This window comes from Eptesicus fuscus, chromosome 14 (assembly GCF_027574615.1).
Source record: "Eptesicus fuscus isolate TK198812 chromosome 14, DD_ASM_mEF_20220401, whole genome shotgun sequence".
NCBI classification, from domain to species: domain Eukaryota; kingdom Metazoa; phylum Chordata; class Mammalia; order Chiroptera; family Vespertilionidae; genus Eptesicus; species Eptesicus fuscus.
This window is the reverse complement of record NC_072486.1, coordinates 50875095-50895053: the sequence shown is the minus strand read 5'-3', so window position 1 is coordinate 50895053 and position 19959 is coordinate 50875095. Positions and strand designations below refer to the sequence as shown.

General features: G+C 39.0%; 1 protein-coding gene across 2 annotated transcripts in view; it reads right to left on the bottom strand.

Annotated features, from left to right (window-relative positions):
• The window catches only part of TPK1 (thiamin pyrophosphokinase 1), a 274215-nt gene that overhangs the window by 72256 nt on the left and 182000 nt on the right, over positions 1-19959 (bottom strand). For both annotated transcript variants that reach the window (XM_028128971.2, XM_008153985.3), the window contains one exon: positions 1955-2066. In XM_028128971.2, coding sequence (XP_027984772.2) covers positions 1955-2066 — 112 coding nt within the window. The remainder of the gene's footprint in view (positions 1-1954; positions 2067-19959) is intronic.

Below are 19959 nucleotides of genomic sequence, written 5' to 3'. Positions count from 1 at the left end.
TGATAACACCATTTCTGGTATTTCTGGTGGCTGTAACACAGGTAAAGAAATCTTTCTACTTCTCTTCAAGTCAACATTATGTCATTTCACGTAATTTTTATTACTTTTTAATAAGTTTATATCACCTATTGGGAGACCCCATTAATTAGCACTTTTAACAGAGATTAAATTAAACACTGTGTCTCAACTCTATTACTTTGAATACTCCATGAAGTTCCTAATTATTTTCATAAAGTTGTAGAGAAAAAATGATTTCTAAAGTCAAAGTAATTTGTAAATATATAAATAAGTAATAGTGTATAGCATTTAGGCAGGATCAAACATTAACCCAGGTAGGAAGGTTAAAAGCCCTACCCTCATCATACCAAAGGCCCCCATCCTGGAATAAACTTCATGATACAGAATTAGGATATGCGCATAACCGTGGTACACAGTGTGTAAGAGGATGTTCTAAAGAGCCCTGAAGAAGCATGTCTAATCCTATGACTCTCTCCCATTACTGTACAATACAGGAAGCGGAGGCTACTGCCCAGATGGCCAACCCTCACTTCTCTTTGCTCAGTGCTCCTCCTATCTTGGTGTCAGCTCTGAAAAGTGAGGCCACTTCCAATTCAGGCAGAGGCTCACCACTGTAGGAACAGTCCTTGGAAAGAACAGGAACTCTTAAGAGTATGATTGTTTTAGGCTGGAATGTTTCTAGAAAGTTTCTCATAGGAGGTCATGTCAGTTTCAGCTAACCAGCTTCAAGGCCTGTCCCATACTTCTGTACAATGGAGATCTGTTCTCACCCTCCTTTCAAATCTGATGACTTCTCTAGACACTTCACTGTTTAACTCCCCCCCATTGTTTCAGCAGTGGCTCATGGACAGTTCTTTTAAAGTATCTTTTCATCTTCAAATTATTTCTTTCTTGAAATATTTATTTCCTTGTGGGAACCTGAAAGCTTTATATGCTACAAAAGAATGACAACGTGGTTCGATACTTTACTTTTTATAACTATAGAGGTATTGGTCAATCAAGGGATAAGCCCTTTGTAATTAGCCAGGCTCTTTGATTAAATTACTGTAATACTTAAAGAGACTAGAGTTAATTCACAAGGCCTGATGACTCTTTTGGTATCAGCATTATTTCATGAACAGATCTACTTCATTTATTTTTCTTTTAAAATCAGATACTTTTAGTAGAACTAGAACTTAATACAGCTAGTAAATACTGGGAAAACATTTTAAAATTTAGTAAGAGTAGCTAATCTTATAAAATCTCAGAGGTCTGATTATGAACAGAACTTGCTACATTAGTTAGAATAGCTACCTCTCTGAGAAAGTAAACTAGATTTCAAGTACATAAAATCCTGAAGAGTTCTTAGGTTCAACACTGAAAGTACAATCAATAAATGGAAAAACCGGACTTTATTAAAATTAAATGAATTTAGTTAATGAGATTTTAGAAAATCAAGAGATAAGGCGAAGATTCTGAGAAAATATTTACAAGTTATATATCTGATAAAGTATTTGTATCTGGAATATATATAGGAATCTCACAACTCAACCTAAAATGAGAAACAATGTGACTAAAATATGGACAAAAGATCTGCACAGACATTACTTCAAACAAAATATACAAATGGCCCATAAACATATGAAAAGATGTTCAATGTCATTAGTTACTAGGAAAAATAAAATAAAAACCAAAATGAGATAAGACTAAGGTGTGTATTAAACAAGTAGATAATAACAAGTGTTGATGAAGACGTAGAGAAGCAACTGGAACCCTTATACATTGCTGGTGGGAATATAAAATGATGTAGCCACTTTGGAAAACAATCTGGCAGTTCCAAGAAAGGTTAAACAGAGACATACCATATGAACCAGCATTTCCACTCCTACATATATCCCAAAGATAAATTTAAAAAAGAAAGAGAGAAAGCCTCACTCTGTGCAAGGGCTTTACTTACTGAGGTTCCACTTTAGGCCTGTCGTTGTAACCTGATTGCAAGGCTGTCCAACAGGAATAAGGCCACACCAATCACCTTCCATTCCAGTGTCTACGTGCAATTTGTGCTTTCCCTGAAGCAGAGAAGGGAAGTTCATTAAGACAGGGAAGAGAAAGAGGGACATTAATGAGCACCGAATACCTGGTTGGAAGCACAAGGTACATCCTAGGAGCATGGTTTATCATACTTGATCCTAATAACAAATGTATATAGCATGTGTTAAATAATGCTAGGAGCTTTCACCTGACTTAATCCTAGTGACAATTTTACAAGGTAGCTTATGTTAGTTATCACTTTTACATGAGGAAACTGAAGCTTGCAGAGATTAAATGTGTCCAGGATCACACAGAGATAACAGTTCCTATCAGTTCCACCTGCCAATTTCAGAAACTAAACTGGTTCTACAAACTAAAGATGTGGCTCTAGATGTGATGCAAATTCTAGAGCCTTACTCAAACACATGCTCAAGTGTAAATAAAATATTGGTTCCTAAGTAAAACCTCTGCTTTTCCTGAGATTATAAATTTCAGCATTCAATGCCCATCCTAATAGTAGTTAACCTGTTTATATCTATAGATGCCTAGGAGCTGCTCGGTGAGAGTGCCTCTACCGGAAACAGAGTACCTGCCCTAACGAACTAGCATGTTTCTTCCATTTTGATTATGAAAACTTTCGCAATCTACCAACTTTCAAGTGTTTCCATTTAAACGAAGATTAAAGTTAAATGTAATGCTCAATTGAACCCACAATATTTCCTTTTAAATAGAATACTTGAAAACTCCTATTCTACAAAGTAATGATTTTCCATTTCTGTTCTATTTATTATCCTTTGGGTACATGGTCTTTATAGAAAGATACCTCAAGTCCTTGTGGGGAAATGCCAAGGCATGCATGCATTCAATAATAGAATAAAAAAGTGTTTTGTTTTTTATCATTCATATATCCCAGAAGAAAAAGTTCCAAAGGATATTGTTTATTTTAATAAAATAATGTCTTAAAGTATGTATAATTACAACTTATTACCAGACTAAGGCATCTAAGAGTTTTTTTGCAGTCATTTTACTTTTATTCCAATGTTGCCTTTTGTACTCTATGTTATAAGCTTCTAAAAACTTTATTTTGCTGTCTTTATTTTGCTGTCTATATGAGTAGGCTCTCTTTGTCTTGGTCAAAGGATTGCTGTTATTAGGCAAATAATTGTCTAGATTTCATACAAGTCCTTGAAATTTAATACAAGTCCATCTGGATATTCATTACCTATATAATTCATATACATAAGGTATATTTTGAACATTCAAGCAGAAGGTATAAACTGGATTAAAAGGGCTTATAAATTGTGCTGTGCCAGCACAGCCAAGGGTTCGGTGAGCCTGAGGAGGGGCGGTGAAGGATTAAAGAGAATACAGCTGGGGCTTGGTAGATCTCCCGTGCCTGGATGAGGACACAGAAAGATCCAGCCTGCAAGCTGAGGCTTTATTTTATAATGAGATCAAAACAAGGGTAGTGGTCAACATGTTTACAATGTTCTTGTGAGTTTCACCTTTTTTTGGCAGCACTTGCTGCACCTTCCACAGCCCATGAGCTATCTAGGAAGGAACTAGGGAGGGCTATAAGGTTAAGCTTAATTATGTTAACAGGGCTCTGCCCTCCAAGCTGGGACTTGTTTGTGGCCCTGCCACAGGTCAATTTGAGGCTTGACCCTATAGCTGCTCCCTACAATAAATATATTCAAATGCAAAGAAAAATGTAAAGGGAATATACACTGAGTGTCCAGATTATTATGATCTCTGAATGCATAATAATCTGGCTACTGTGTGTGTGTGTGTGTGTGTGTGTGTGTGTGTGTGTGTCTTACCTAATAAAATAGAAACATGTAAATTAACCATCACTCCACTATGCCCACAGACAATCAGAGTGAGTATACAAATTAACCCAATAAAGATGGGGGTTAATTTGCATATGCAGGTGTGGAGCGGAGTGAAGCCTGCTATGAGGGGAAGGAGGGCGGTGGAGGGAGCTACTAGAGTGGTGCTCCAGACAGAAGTGAGGACTTGCTGGCTCTGGGCGGCCAGGGAGCGGTGACTTGCCGGCTCCTGGGCAGCTGGGAATGAAGCCAGGGGAAGGAAAGCCTATTCTTGTATGAATATTGTGCAACAGGCCTCTAGTATACACACACACACACACACACACACACACACACACACACAGAGTAATATATATATTAAAGGCCCAGTGCGTGAATTTGTGCATGGGTGGTGTCCGGCCAGTCTGGCCAGGGGGAGGGGACATAGGCTGGCCTGCCTGCTGGCCGAACTCCTGCTTGAGGGGGTAATTTGCATATTAGTCTTTTATTATATAGGATATACACTGAGTGGCCAGATTATTATGCATTCAGAGATCATAATAATCTGGCCACTCAGTGTATAATACACTAGAGGCCCAGTGCATGACATTTGTGCACTTGGGGGGTGGGGAGTCCCTCAGCCTGGCCTGCACCCTTTCACAGTCAGGGAGCCCTCAGGGGATGTCCGACTGATGGCTTAGGCCTGCTTGCTGTGGGGAGCAGGCTTAAGATGCAGTCAGACATCCTTAGTGCTGCCATGGAGGTGGGCTGCTGTGCTAGCCAGCCATCAGCCCAGCTTGTGGCTGAGCGGCGCTCCCCCTGTGGAAGCACACTGACCACCAGGAGGCAGCTCCTGCATTGAGCATCTGCCCCCTGGTGGTCAGTGTGCATCACAGGGAGCGGCTGTTCCACCGTTAGGTCGATTTGCATATTACCCTTTTATTATATAGGATTTTGAACTTGATGTTCATCATTGTAAAAAAACATAGGCAACAAATATCAATGTACACCAAGCAGTGGATTAAATGCACACAGAGAACCATGGGTGGATTGGAAACACAATGCAAGGTGAAAACGTAGTATGTAGTAGGAAACAAAACTGGGATAAATTACATAACCCATCCATATAATTTAAAATAAATTCAAACACAAGACATTTTTTCTAATAACGAACTTAAAACTATTATTTACACACACTAACATGTTTGTCTGTGGGAAGAGTAGGAGAACAGAATGTAGTACAGGGATAAAAGGGAGGCGTCAACCAATCAATGAACAGGCTTGAGGCAGAGATGACAATGGGCCATGAACAGATGAGCATTAGTGACTCAACACTGGGATCTATACAAATAAAACAACAAATATGTTTTCTAGATACAAAGCCATACAAGACTTAGAAAAAAGTAGATACAATATTTGAATAACTCTAAACAATAATTAAAGAAAGAGGAATAATTAGAATACAGACATAGATAAACTCAGGAATGAAATAAAAATGAATCTTGTTCTCAAATAATAATCTTTGATGATTTTCTTTTGTATCAATTTAGAGCGAAAGCTTAGAAATCATCATTATTATACAATTGTTTTACACATTACCATGTAAAAGTAATGCTATGATTGTTGTAAGGCATAGGGGAGGAAAAGTGGAAGAAAGCATATTGGCCCTAGTTTTGTCATTGTTTTACATGTATGGAAATCAAGTTGTAGAATTTAAAAAGGAGGATTTAAAAATTGCCCTTGCCTGTAGTAGCTGGGCACATGAATAACATGCCTAAGCTGCAGGACTGACTGAGGGATGAGTGAGGTGTGTAATAGCCCTTTTCTTCAGCAGCTTATTTCTGATTCATTAATCTCCATGCCAGTTATTAACACAGCTATAGACATGAGAATGATGAGTGCATGGAAGGCATAAAAAACAACAACAAAAAACCAGGAAAATCACAGATCAGGGACATGCTTAGGTGTGGGGAGTGGGGCAGAAGGCAGGCAGGTGTGAGACTGAAGATGGACAGGAGTCAGCACCATGGAGGGACAATGAAGAGGTTTGAAGGCCGAGGGTGCACATGTGCAAAGGCCACACAGCAGTGCTGGGACATTCACTGATGAGGGGAGGGTTGGAAGGAAAGTGTGGTGCACAAGGCAGGGAAACTATTCTGTGTGACACTGTCATAGTGAATACATGACATTATGCATTTGTCAAAATCCATAGACTGTATAACACAATCAATTCACACTTTTTTCTTTTGTTCCAAAAATATGAGCAGATGCATGTGCTTGATCTTGTATTTATAAACATGCAGATTTAGCTTTGCATGGTTAAAGGAGAGCAATGCTATCTATGCTTTTCTCCTATATTCTCACATCTATATGAAATCTTCCAAAAATGAACAACAAAAGGAATTTTTATTCATTCCTCAGATTTCTAGATTTATAATATATGCCATCCTATATGTGATTTGACACAGGCAGGCACACAGCCTGACATTAAAGAACTTCCCTGAAGATTTATGCCATTACTGGAGACTAGGGCCACCTGACCAACCAGCAACTTCCATCCATGCTCATAAATCACCACCGCACAGGCTCCTGCTCTGTCTCCTGTTCTGAGCCTCTGAAGTCAAAGGCACTTCTATACAGTAAAGACGCAACAAAAGTCAATCAGACACTATGCTTTTCCAATTGTGGTTATTTAAAACACATTAATTACCTCAAAAAGGTATGAAATGGTAATTTAGTGAAAGGGAATAAAGATGTTGCCTGATACCTATGCTAGAAATCATACTTGTGAGTGTGTTAAGGACAGGCAGCGTCAGGAAAGTATAGAGCAAAAGATACACAGTTACCTCTTCTTTGAAAATGAGGAGGACATGATTGAGAGAAAAGATAAAGTTTGTCCCAGATTTTGCTTTGCAGAAATACCAAAGACAGAGTCATCTGAATCCTGTTTACAGCTCTTAAATCCAATAGCTATGCCAAGTTTTACCCAAAGTTATCTTAGTGTGGACATCAGAAAAAAAACACAGCAATTTAACAAGATCATTCACAAAGCAACTGAACACAGGACAGGCATAAACATACTTTCCATATAGTGTAAGCGATTCCAGGAGCAGATGGCAATGCCCATTTATAAAGTGGATAACTATTCACCAAATTGCTGTTGATGCTGAACTGACACCTGGGGCTAATGGCAACTACAATTTTTGGCACACTGGTAGACCCAGTGTGAGTGAATACCTTTGCAAATTAATTAAATACAAGGCTGACCTCTGGTGCTTAAAAATTTATCAACAAACACTACAGGAAATTCCATAGCCTGCATGGAAGAATAGTGAAAGAAGTAAACTGAAGGATCTACACTATATTTACCAGAGAAGTTACCTGCCCCACACAAAGACAGACGTTTGGATTGGTATATTTTCATAGTGGGAGTGCTCACGTGGCTGAAAGTAATCATAAGAGAAAGGATCTCCCCAGTGAACATGGAGATATAAAATCTCAGAACTAGAAAATGTGTGTATTTTCATTTATTCTGTTCCATAAATGTAATTGCCAGAGGGAACCGGGGTAGGGTGAGAGAGAAGATGGTAAAGGGGGGGGGGGGAATGGAAAGAGACTTGACTTGGGATAGTGAACACACAATCCTATCTAATAAAAGAGTAATATGCAAATTGACCATCACTCCAACACACAAATGGCTGCCCCCATGTGGTCAAAGTTGGCTGCCCCCATGTGGACACAAGATGGCCACCACAAGATGGCCAGCAGAGGAGGGCAGTTGGGGGTGACCAGGACTGCAAGGGAGAGCAGTTGGGGGCAATCAGGCCTGCAGGGGAGGGCAGTTAGGGGTGACCCAGGACTGTAGGGGAGGACAGTTGGGGGAACTAGGCCTGCAGTGGAGGGCAGTAGGATGGCAGGGGAGGGCAGTTAGGGGCAACCAGGCTGGCAAGGGAGGGCAGTTAGGGGTTACCGGGCCAGCAGGGGAGGGCAGTTGGGGATGACCAGGCCTGCAGGGGAGGGCAGTTAGGGGTGATCCAGGCCTGCAGGGGAGGGCAGTTAGGGACAATGGGGCTGGCAGGGTAGTGGTTATGTGGTGATTAGGCTGGTAGGCAGAAGCAGTTAGGGGCAATTAGGCAGGCAGGCAGGCAAGCAAGCGGTTGGGAGCCAGCAGTCCTGGATTGTGAGAGGGCAGTCGGACATCCTTCGAGGGTTCCAGATTGGAGAGGGTGCAGGCTGGGCTGAGAGACACTCCTCCCCCATGCACGAATTTTGTGCACCGGGCCTCTAGTACAATATATAGATGATGTATTGTAGAACTGTACATCTGAAACTTGTATAATTTTATTAATCAGTGTCATCCCAATACATTCAATTAAAATAAAATAAAAATACTTTTTAACAACAAAAAAGCACAAGTGTATTGATTTTATTAAAAAAGCATATATTGAGTCAAATTTACATGTAAATATACTTAGCTAGTTCTTTAATTTAGAATATTTCCTTCTGAAAATGCAATATTCATCTGTAGATAGCTTTTAGAGTTTCAAATCATGCCAGAGCCACATTTTTCAAGTGCCTTCCACAGAACACTATTTCTTAGATTACTTCTTAAATTCTCTTCTGAAGTCACAGTGCATGTGCTCAGCATGTGTGATGTTCTAGGTCGTGTTGCAGCAAAAACCGGCCACCTGAGCAAGTGTTTCCCACACTGACTGACTACGGAGCCCTGCCTATCCCTCAAAAAACATGTCATTACCCACAGAATCTACATTTCATGGAAACCATCTAGAAAAATATTGCTTTGTCATACTAATTTTGCACACAGCATCTAAAACTATGATGTTTTGGCCCTGGCTGGGTGGCTCAGTTAGTTGGAGTGTTGTCCTGTAAACCAAAAAGGTTGTGGGTTTGATCCCCAGTCAGGGCACATAGGGGAGGCAGCTGGTGGATGTTTCTATCTCACAATGATGTTTCGCTCTCTCTATCTCCCTCTCCCTTCTTCTCTCTCTCAAATCAATAAAAACACATCCTCAGGTGAGGATTGAAAAAAAATAAAACTATGATATTTTGCTTTATTATTTCCACACTTAGAGCATTTCAATGATGTTTTAAAATTAATAACTTCCATCTGATTTATGTTTTCAGTATTACAGTAGGTCCTCTAGTTACATCAGAGATCCGTTCCTATGGCATGACCTAACGCGATTTTCACCGTAAGTCGGAACCCACCTATATAAGCACCTACGTCACTCACATGGAGCACATACACAGCAATAATGAAGTGAAACAGTAAAAAAAATTTAAAAGAAAGATAACAATTCCTGGCCTTGTGATAAATAAATAATAAAAAACATAAAGCACATATGTACATATGTCGAAATGATGAAACTTTTTTTTTAATAAATAAATGGGAGATGGCGATATAACCACGAAATGATGTACATCAAGTCCGACATAACCCAAGGACTGCCTGTATTTAATAACATGGCACTGAAATGAGACGGGTTTTGAAATGAGGTAGGCATACTCTCTGATTAAATGGTTAATAGCAATACTGAATGCTTATCTAAAATAAAACCTCTGAATGCTGTTTATTCAAAAGTCAACAATATTTATGAAATACCATACCTACTATGGTTAGAAATAATGAAAGACTGTAATGATCAGTTAATTCCCTCATTAATTCCCGAACACTAGACTATTTCAAAATAAAATCAATGTTTATTCTTTGCTTTCTATCACCTCTGTATTCTTGCCCACCCCCCGACCCCCCCTTTTTTTTTTTCTTTTACCATGTATCCTGTCCTTTCTTTATGCCTCCCTTTCATCCAGTGGGAGAAGATAATCTGGGTAGTGTTCGCACACTAACTTGTCAGAAATCTACTCTTGACTCCTCCATAGGATACAGACACTTTAAATGATGACTTCTAGAGACAATGCTTATTCCAGAAGCAAGAACTTCTAACAATGGAAACAGGACAGGTTGCACTGGAATAAGTTTTGAATCAAAGAGTTTTCAGATACCTTCAGATGAATGTAATTGTACCTAACACAGAATGATCAAATCATTCATGTTCTCTGGTCTATTCCTCTGCTATTTCTCAATCTTAGTCTACAGAAACCTCAAAGCAAAGGGCAAGCTCTACACTGTTATGAAAATTCCCTATATATTCCAGTTAACATAGATCACATGCTTCTAATGTCTACAGTCTTTTCATACTACAAAACACAGGGTTTTTTTTCTTTTACTGTCACATATCTCTCAAATGCGTTCATGTTGTGTCCTTGAAAAGAATAAAATTTCTGTAAAGGCAAAGACCCTTTATTTCTGTCCCATTTATAGCATGGTGGAAGGAACATAGTGTCTATTTAATAAATATGACTGATTAATGGCTTAGAATAAAAGAAAAGTGTACTGATAAAAAGATGTCACCCTGCTTAGAAAATATTTATCAACAATATTCATCAAAAATATCTATGAGTAGATGAAGGAGGGTTCATACAAATATGACAGCTGGCCCCTTGCTTCCTCTTACAGATCACTTGCTCTGGGGGAAGTCCATCACCATGTTAAGAGGATATGAGGAAGCCCCATAGAGGCCAACCACAGGGGAACGGAGCTCTCTCTGCTCACCCCAACCAGCGAGCACCAACTTTCCACCTTGGAATCATGAGTGACACCTGGCACAGCTGAACTCCACGAGGCACCAAGCTTGAAACACCCAGAAAAAAACAAATTCTAGACACACAGAGAAACTCTGAGATGATAAATGTTTCCTTTCACTTTAAGCCACCACGTTTGTGGTATCTGTTACGCAGCAAAGGATAACCAGCACACTCTCAATCCTTGCCATCCCTTTCCAGATGCCTCTGTCTGCACTGCCATGTCTTTCTCTTCCCACTGCTGTTCTCCTTCTCACTTCGTGTGTCCTTTCTGCTTCTTTAAATGTCTATACAACAGATTAGGTATATATGTCATTTTTTACATTTGTTCAAATGAGTGTATGGATTCCTTTTAAAAAGTATAATTATGGCCCTGGCGGGTTTGGCTCAGTGGATAGAGCATCAGCCTGTGGACTGAAGGGTCCAAAGTTCGATTCCTGGTCGGGATTGTGGGCTCAATCTCCAGTGTGGGGCAGGAGGCAGCCGATTACTGATTCTCATCATTGATGTTTCTAACTCTCTCTCCCTCTCCCTTCCTCTCTGAAACCAATAAAAATATTTAAAAAATAAATAAAAAGTATAACTATGACAAGTTTTATTTTTCTTTGTTTCTAAATAAAAACTACCAGCTTTTCATTGCCCCCTTCTCTGTGTGTGAGCTGGACTGATTTTCCCCTAATGCTTATTCTTTCCTTAGCTATCAACTTGGGAAAGGTAAGGATAGAATTGGGGGGGGGGGAGATCCCCAACAATCATTAAATCTCTTCTTAATGAAATTAAAATAGATAAGACAGACACTTTATGCTTAGCAACACTATATATACTAAAATGCCCTATGATGTACGTGATTACTTAAAAAGACTATGTTAAAGTGAACCATATTTCATAAAGAATTTCGCATAGTGGGAGGAAAAAGCATTAAATATTGTACAATAACTACCTGTCTTCCTATTCCCAAAGTTACTTATTTAATACCACTTAAATAGATGATAAAATGTGGCCAAATGTCATTTTAAGTTTGTTTGGGGGTAATAGAAAGTTTCCAAAATTGGGTCCTTGAACTCCAGACATAATTCAGGAGCAATTCACAAGGGGCTGCTTCCAGTGTTCTCTATCTTATATTTTCTACACTTCTAACTTTGTTTATATAATAAAAAAAATTTGTTTTAGTTTTGCTGGTACCAATTTATGGTATCCTAGAAACTCCACAATGACCAAAAAGGACAGGTAATCACAACAAAGCAGAATTACCAACATATTTATGGTCTTATCATCTGACAGGAAAGGTCAGAGCTTCTCAGAGTTTATTCATATCCCTGCACCAGCTTTCAGTCCTTTGAAAATTGCTCCTGGATACCCAGCTTCCCTGAAATCACAGTGGCAGCTATTCTCTAAAGGCATAAACCAGATTCTAAATAACTGATGGCACTTTTTCCTGTAGACCTGGACAAGGGAAGCACTGCATTCCCATTGTTGAGTGCTTGAAATTGAAAAGCCAGTGCACCGAGGATGTTTGGAGGGTTTATTTCTGAAGTCATCTGCAAGAAAACAGTCTTTGGGGACTACAAAAAATAAAGGTTTTGTCTTGAATGTCACTGGCATTTTAATATCTTGTCTTCTTTCATTCTCCAAATCCAAATGAAACACTATCACAGACTTAGTATTTGTTTACCAATTAATCCTACCATGACTTTTTTTGTTCCAAAGTTAAAATGTGCAAAGTGTGTTATTAGGCACACTATACTACAAGCCAGTAACATAATGGAAGTGAAATATATATATATATATATATATATATATATATATATATATATATATATATATGCAACTAGCTACTTAGAAAAAAAAACACCCAAAATTAAAGAGAGATGTTTAATAAAAGGACAAAATATTTTGAATTTTTAAATAGATGTCAGTAATTGTTTGTTGTAGGTCACAAGAAACCTTTGTTTTAATAATTAGTAACATCCTATTTAAATGTCTGGCATTTAACGTCCCAATAGTCATGGTAGTCAGGCATTTCCTCTGACACGTATGGATGCAACTGGGGTGAAAAACACTTGAAAGCTCAGGATCTTTCATCTGTAGGCATGGTTGTCAATCAGTGAGTTATCTCTTTACTTATCTCTAAATAAATGTTGCTTTTCCATTTAGTTGTTTATATCAGTAAGGATTAATACAATCCTAATAAGAGCCACTCAAAGGACTTTTATAAGAAAACCCTTGCATTCATCTCTGTTGCTACACTTTAGCTTATGTTTATCACTGTGCTGGCAAACACACTGCAGTGAGACTCAGTGCGGACTCTTGGGTGTGACTGTCTGGGATCAGATGCTGTTCTGCCACTCATTGGCTGTATGACTTTGGACAAGTAAATTAATCTCTTTAATCCTCTATCCCCTCATTTGTAAAACAGAGGAGCAACATCACAGCGTCACTGCAATGGTTAAATTAATAATACACATAAAGCAGTTAGAGCAGTGCTTGGCACATAGTTCTCAATAAATACATCTTAACTATTTTGTTATCATTAGTTGTCCTGGCAAACAAAAAAATGACTTAAGTAGGTTTAATGTGTGAATGTACTTTCAGGGGGACATGGTCTCTGTTGATAATTACTCTCTAATTTTGTCAGATAAGCCCACAGAGAAAACAAGAGGCAGAAGACAGGCTACAATTTCCATGCAGTGCTTTTACATAACCTACATTAATATGTCACCTCTGTCTACATTACCCCATTCAGCCTCAGTCCCCATTCTAGGCCATACATGCTGTCATAGCTTAAGGCTGCAGTCAAAACACAGACCAAATAACACTGCCTATTACATGAAAGAAATATCAATACAATCAAATTGCTATTTGTCTTTAAAATGCCATGATTTTACATCCTAGCATCTCTGTAAATTTCACAGTGCTGCTGTTGGATATATTATTCATGTAGCAGTTAAAATCTGAACCCTCGTCTTCTGACCCTAAGTTGGACACTACAACTGGCATAAAAAGTTACTGGGAAAAGGTAATTTTGTGGTTATCTTAAATTCTCAATTATTTAAAAAACTTTTAATCACTTAAAAATTAATTGTTCAATATTTAGAAACATTGGACACTGGAGTAATAGGAGCTAGGATGCCATTGCATCCAACAGAGGAAAGTTAGGATTCATTCTGTAGAAACTGTCTTATACAACTTCTTTTCTTTTCCTCAAGAGACAACTTGACATTAAAAAGTAGAAAATGGGGCCCGGCCATGGTGGCTCAGTGGTTGAGTGTTGATCTATGAACCAGGAGGTCAGGACCGGGCCCCAATGCAGGGTGTGCAGGAGGCAACCAATCACTGATTCTCTCTCATCAATGATATTTCAATCTCCCTCCCCTTCCTCTTTGAAATCAATATATATATAATTTTTTAAAAGCAGAAAAGGAGTTTTAAAAATCAGCCAAGTTTTTTCCCCATTAAAACTGTTCATATTTATGTCCCTCTTCTTAGAGCTTAAGAATGATGCCTTATTAGCTTTGATTATTAATAAACAACCTCATCCAATTCTTTCACTTACAAAAAAGAAAGCATTCTAAAAGTAAAGATAGTTATTACTTCCTCAAAAGAGAAAAGTTGTTATCTAAATATCGTTCAAATAAATAACATAATTTGCAAGTGAAAGAACAATATATAAAATCTATATGCTTTTAAGCATTAGCACATTATAACCTGCTGTTTCTCAGATACTAAATAAATAATTCCCAGTCCTTTCTCTTCTAACCTAAATTTATGTAGTCAAATGGGAGTAACTTTGAAAAATCAGAATATTAATGCTATTTGAAAAGTCTTCATGGTGTGGTGGAGACAGAGGGGGCACAGAAAAATGTAGAAAGAGTGCAAAATTAAGGTAAATACAACGTTTTATGAGCTCCCAGAAATCTAGTTCTATGGGCTGATCTGAATATGACAAAGTGCTCTTCCCTTGACCGTGGAGATTAAATGTATTAATGCAAGAGCAGCAGGCCTGATATATTATTTTGGTGTTTCTTACCAAATAGGAAACTTTCAAATTCATCTGGTTTTAAAGTAAGGGGAGATGTAAAAGCTAACAACACTGCAAAGTCAGGAGTGATGGGTGAAAATGTGAAAGAATCAGAGCAGACCAGAAGGCAGAGCTCCAGCACGCAGGTGCGCAGAGTTCCAGGTGTGCTAGGAGGAGCTGCTAAGACTGAGATGTGTCAGGATTTACATTTCAGACCTTGCATCTAGGTTATGACAAGCATTCTATGCACTTAAATGAATATGGGGTGGATAATGTGATTTTCCCCCTGTTAAATGTAAGCTTGATAAATGATGCTTGAAAGTCCACCAGTCATTTTTATGACTGCTTAGTACAATAACATAAGGCGTTTTAATTTTTACCCCTCTGTACCTTAAAAAAGGATTTTCTTTGTTTTGTCTTCTCAAGGATGGTCACAGCTTCTGTAAACTTAAATAACTAAGATAATATGCTTCTTCCTAAATAATAAAAATCAAACCATGAATATACTTTAAGATATAAAACCATTGATTTGTGTGTTAATGACTGTATATCCTAATTAGAATTTTAGTATTGTTTACAACAACCAAAGAAAAAAAAAGGATTTGTTTTACTTAAAACACACATATACGTATATTATAATAAACTGGTGATGGTTCACAAAAAGATAAATGACACAGGGACATGTACTTGTGCATGACAGAAATAACTCCTATTTAATGAAAATGAAAAATAAATAAGCCTTATAAAATATCACAGTCTGAGAGAAATCTAGAATTAATTACTTTTGTAAGGCTTAAAAAAAGAGAAAAGAAAAAATACATTAGCAAAATTGTTTGACTCAAATATTTTTGTTGTTGTTTGCAGCCCAGAAATTGCCTAAGATAAATTCTTGACATCACAAACCTAGAAAAAATTGTATCCAAGTGTCTTGTTTCCATTTTAAAAAGCATCTAATAACTAAGGTTTTGCTTTTAAAAGTAATAATTCTGAAGTAAAGGTTGTTTCCATCTTTAAAAAGATGCACATTTGCATACCCATAGGCATTTTCTTCTCAAAAAGATGGTTCTGGCCCTAGCTGGTTTGGCCGAGTGGACATAGCATCAGCCTGCAGACTGAAGGGTCCTGGGTTGATTCCAGTCAAGGGCACATGCCTGGGTTGTAGGCTCGATCCCCAGTAGGGGGCCTACAAGAGGCAGCCAATCAATGAGTTCTCTCTGATAATTGATGTTTCTATCTCTCTCTCCCGCTCCCTGCCTCTCTAAAATCAATAAAAATATACTTTAACTAGAGGCCCGGTGCATGGCATTCGTGCACTGGTGGGGGGGCGTGACCTGTGGGGATTGGCCCACTGTGGGAGTGCCACTCATTCCGGTCAGCCGTGCAGCCATGTACCTGCCTTCTGAGTGGCTGCTCATCCCAGTCAGCCGTCCCACTGTGGGAGCACACTGACCACGAGGGGGCAGCTCCTGTGTTGAGCGTCTGTCCCTTGGTGGTCAGTGCGACTGGTCAAGCAGTTGTTCTGCCCGTTCAGATGCTGGGCTTTTATTATACAGAATAAAAGATGGTTCAGAAACAATAACATTCAGTATTTGATAAGTGAATCCCATGAACCTATCATCGATTTGCATCAAAATTATGTATTTTCATAATAAATTTAATGAGAGTCACCTTGAGTTATTTCATAGAATTTAAACATGAAATGAAGATATGTTATCATTTATATGTTGGTAGGGCTATGGTGATGATTTTATAAACATAATAATAATAAAAATAACAACAACCCTTCTACACTCTGGCTTGGCATTGTAAAACCATTCTAGAGTGCAATCTGGAACTAGTTAAATAAAGTAAACATAGAACTTATGATCTGCTTTTCTAGATATATTTGAAAAGTTCATACAGGTCCATTAAGGCACATAGGTGAGGGCGTTCAATAGTGTGGTAAAGGCCTGGGGCAGGGGGTGTATGAGATAGAAGGGGTCAATGTGGAAAAAAGGCGGATATTTGTAAAACTTTCAACTATAACGATAAATTAAAATTATATAAAGAATTATACACACACACACACACACACACACACACACACACACACACACAAACATATCCTATATAATAAAGAGGTAATATGAAAATTGACCATCACTCTAACACACAAGTTGGCCACCCCCATGTGGACACAAGATGGCCAGCAGGGGAGGGCAGTTGGGAGGGACCAGGCCTGCAAGGGAGGGCAGTTAGGGGTGACCGAGCTGGCAGGGGAGGGCAGTTGGGGGTGACCGGGCCAGCAGGGGAGGGCAGTTAGGGGTGACTGGGCCAGCAGGGGAGGGCAGTTAGGGGCAAATGGCCAGCAGGGGAGCCGTTAGGCATCGATCAGACTGGCAGGGGAGTGGTTAGGGGGTGATCAGGCTGGCAGGCAGGCAAGCAGTTGGGAGCCAGCAGTCCTGGATTGTGAGAGGGATTTCTGACTGCCCATTTAGGCCCAATCCCACTGGGGCAGTCGGACATCCCTCGAGGGGTCCCAGACTGGAGAGGGTGCAGGCTGGGCTGAGGGACACACAAACCCCCCATGAAGGAATTTCGTGCACTGGGCCTCTAGTGAACCAAAACAAGCCAATCTGAAAATGTTATACACTGTAGGATTCCAATTACATGAAACTCAGGAAAGGCAAAACTATAGAAACAGTAAAAAGATGAGTAGCTCCCAGGGATTTGGGGGGAGACTGGAAGTGATGAATAGGTGAAGGGGATCACTACTAGGTGATGAAATTATACTGCATGATATTGCAATGGTGAATACATGACAGCATGGGTTTGTCAAAACCTACTGAATTTTATAACACAAAGAATAAACCCTTTTTACTGCAAATTTTAAATCAAAAAGGATTAGGGGATTGACCATCACTCTAACACACAAGTTGGCCACCCCCATGTGGACACAAGATGGCCAGCAGGGGAGGGCAGTTGGGAGGGACCGGGCCTGCAAGGGAGGGCAGTTAGGGGTGACTGGGCCAGCAGGGGAGGGCAGTTAGGGGTGACCAGGCCAGCAGGGGAAGGCAGTTGGGGGGGGGGACCCAGGCCTGCAGGGGAGAGCAGTTGGGGGTGACCTGGCCTGCAGGGGAGGGCAGTTAGGGGCAAACAGGCTGTCAGGGGAGCAGTTAGACATCAATCAGGCTGTCAGGGGAGTGGTTAGGGGGTGATCAGGCTAGCAGGCAGAAGCGGTTAGGGGCAATCAGGAAGGCAGGAAGGCGAGCAGTTGGGAGCCAGCAGTCCTGGATTGTGAGAGGGATGTCCAACTGCCTGTTTAGGATACTGGTAAGATCAGGCCTAAACGGGCAGTTGGACATCCCTCAAGAGGTCCCAGATGGGAGAGGGTGCAGGCTGGGCTGAGGGACACCCCCTCCCCCGACTCTCCCTACCCTTGTGCATGAATTTCATGCACCGGGCCTCTAGTAATGAATAACCTTAATGAAAGGAGTAGAAGAAAAAGTGTTGAAATAAGTAAATCTGGAAGTCAATGGAGTCTGTAAAATTAAAGTCAAAGGAACTGCAGGTAAACACTGTACTCTATTTGATCAAGTTGTTTTCTTCAAGGGCTCATGTTAACAATTCTGATAGTGCTGCTATACATTTAAATTGGAATAATTGAATAATTAAGTAAATAGATGGAGATGGTGGGATCCAGGTTTCTCACTGTTGAATGGGACACTCTAGACTAAAAAGAGAGAATAAAATGATCCATGTGGTACTGGATTAGAGCTGGAAGCATCAGTAAGAAGTCATGTTAAACTTAATACAAATATAGATGGTTACATTTGTATAAATGTGGGTAGATATACAGATTAGTACATACACCTTATTTTTTTGCTGAGAGAGCTTAAAAATGATACCCCAGTAACCATAAGCACACATAGTACCTCAGTTTCTAATGCCATTCTCTAACTGAAGAAAACAGACTCTAGAGAAATGGCTGATTCTAAGAACAGAGCAGGAAATATACAAGGTAATCCTGGGATATCTTATAGTAGAAACAAAGGAAGCTTACACACTCAGGTACACACAGATACATACACACACACACACACACACACACACACACACACACGCTGTACGTTTAGGGACTATATGTCAAAGACACACAGTAGCCAAGTGGCCTATATTGGAACAGTTTGAACAACCAAATAGCTAAAGTAATATTACACTACAAATCAAAGTATAAAAATCAATATCTGAGTCAAATATGATGAAAATAAATTATTGAATACATCTTTAAATGGGGCAAAAGGGATGAATCTCCCATGCAGACAAATTATAAATACATTATGTAACTTCTCCACCCACGGAGGGGCGGTATATCTCCCACTATTTCAGTATGTCTGCACATTTGACTCCCTCCTTAGTCATAGGGAAGGACTAACATACAATACTTTTAGGCTGATGGTCAAGGGCAACAAAAACTGTCTAAGTCATACTGATGGTATGCACCCTTGATATGATGTGATAAAATGGCATTTTATGATATTCCTCTTAGGCATAGTCCAGTCTAAGCATGAGAAAAACATCAGACAAATTTCAATAGAGGGCCATCCCATAATATGTCTAACAAATAATACTGTCAAGGTTAACAAAAAGCAGAAAAGTCTGAGAAAGTGTCACAACTAAAAGATGCCTAAGGAGACATAACATCTAAATGTATTATGGGACCCTCACTGGGATCATGGAACAGAAAAAGGACATTAAGTTAAAAAATAAAGACATATAAAGAAACTATGGACTCTAAGTTAACAACAATGAATCAATATTGATTAATTAATTGTAAGAAATGTACTATACTTATAGGTTAATAATAGGAGGGAGAACTATGTGTGTGGGTTGAGGAACATATTAAGAACTTTCTCTACTATCTGCTCAATCTAATTTATAAATTAAAACTATTAAAATAAGCTTATTAAAAATATACAATTATATACAAAGGTAATAAGGAAAAGGAAAAATAATATTTATGTAAAGTATAAGTGTACACAAACATCCTCCCAAAATAAAATAAAAAAAAGAAAAACAAAAGTATATGCAACTTATTTCACAAGGAGGAAATATCACTAATTTATTAAGAATTTGTAACAATAGAGAAGAAAAATAATGCCAATAACTTTATTTGTAGAAAAGATGGGCTATCCAGAGAAAAATAATGTGAACAGCTGTTAGAGATATAAAATATGCTCAATCTCCTTTTTAAGAAAAATGCAAATTAAAATTACTCTGGGATATTATATCTTACCTATTAGCTTGCTAAGGCTAAGGGAAAACAGGTACTCTTCATCATTGCTTTGTACAACATTATGGAGGAGCATTTGGAAGACACTTTGTCCAGTAATTAAACTTCCTACTAGAGGCCTGGTGCACGAAATTCGTGCAGGGGGGGGGAGGCAGGTGATGTGTCCCTCA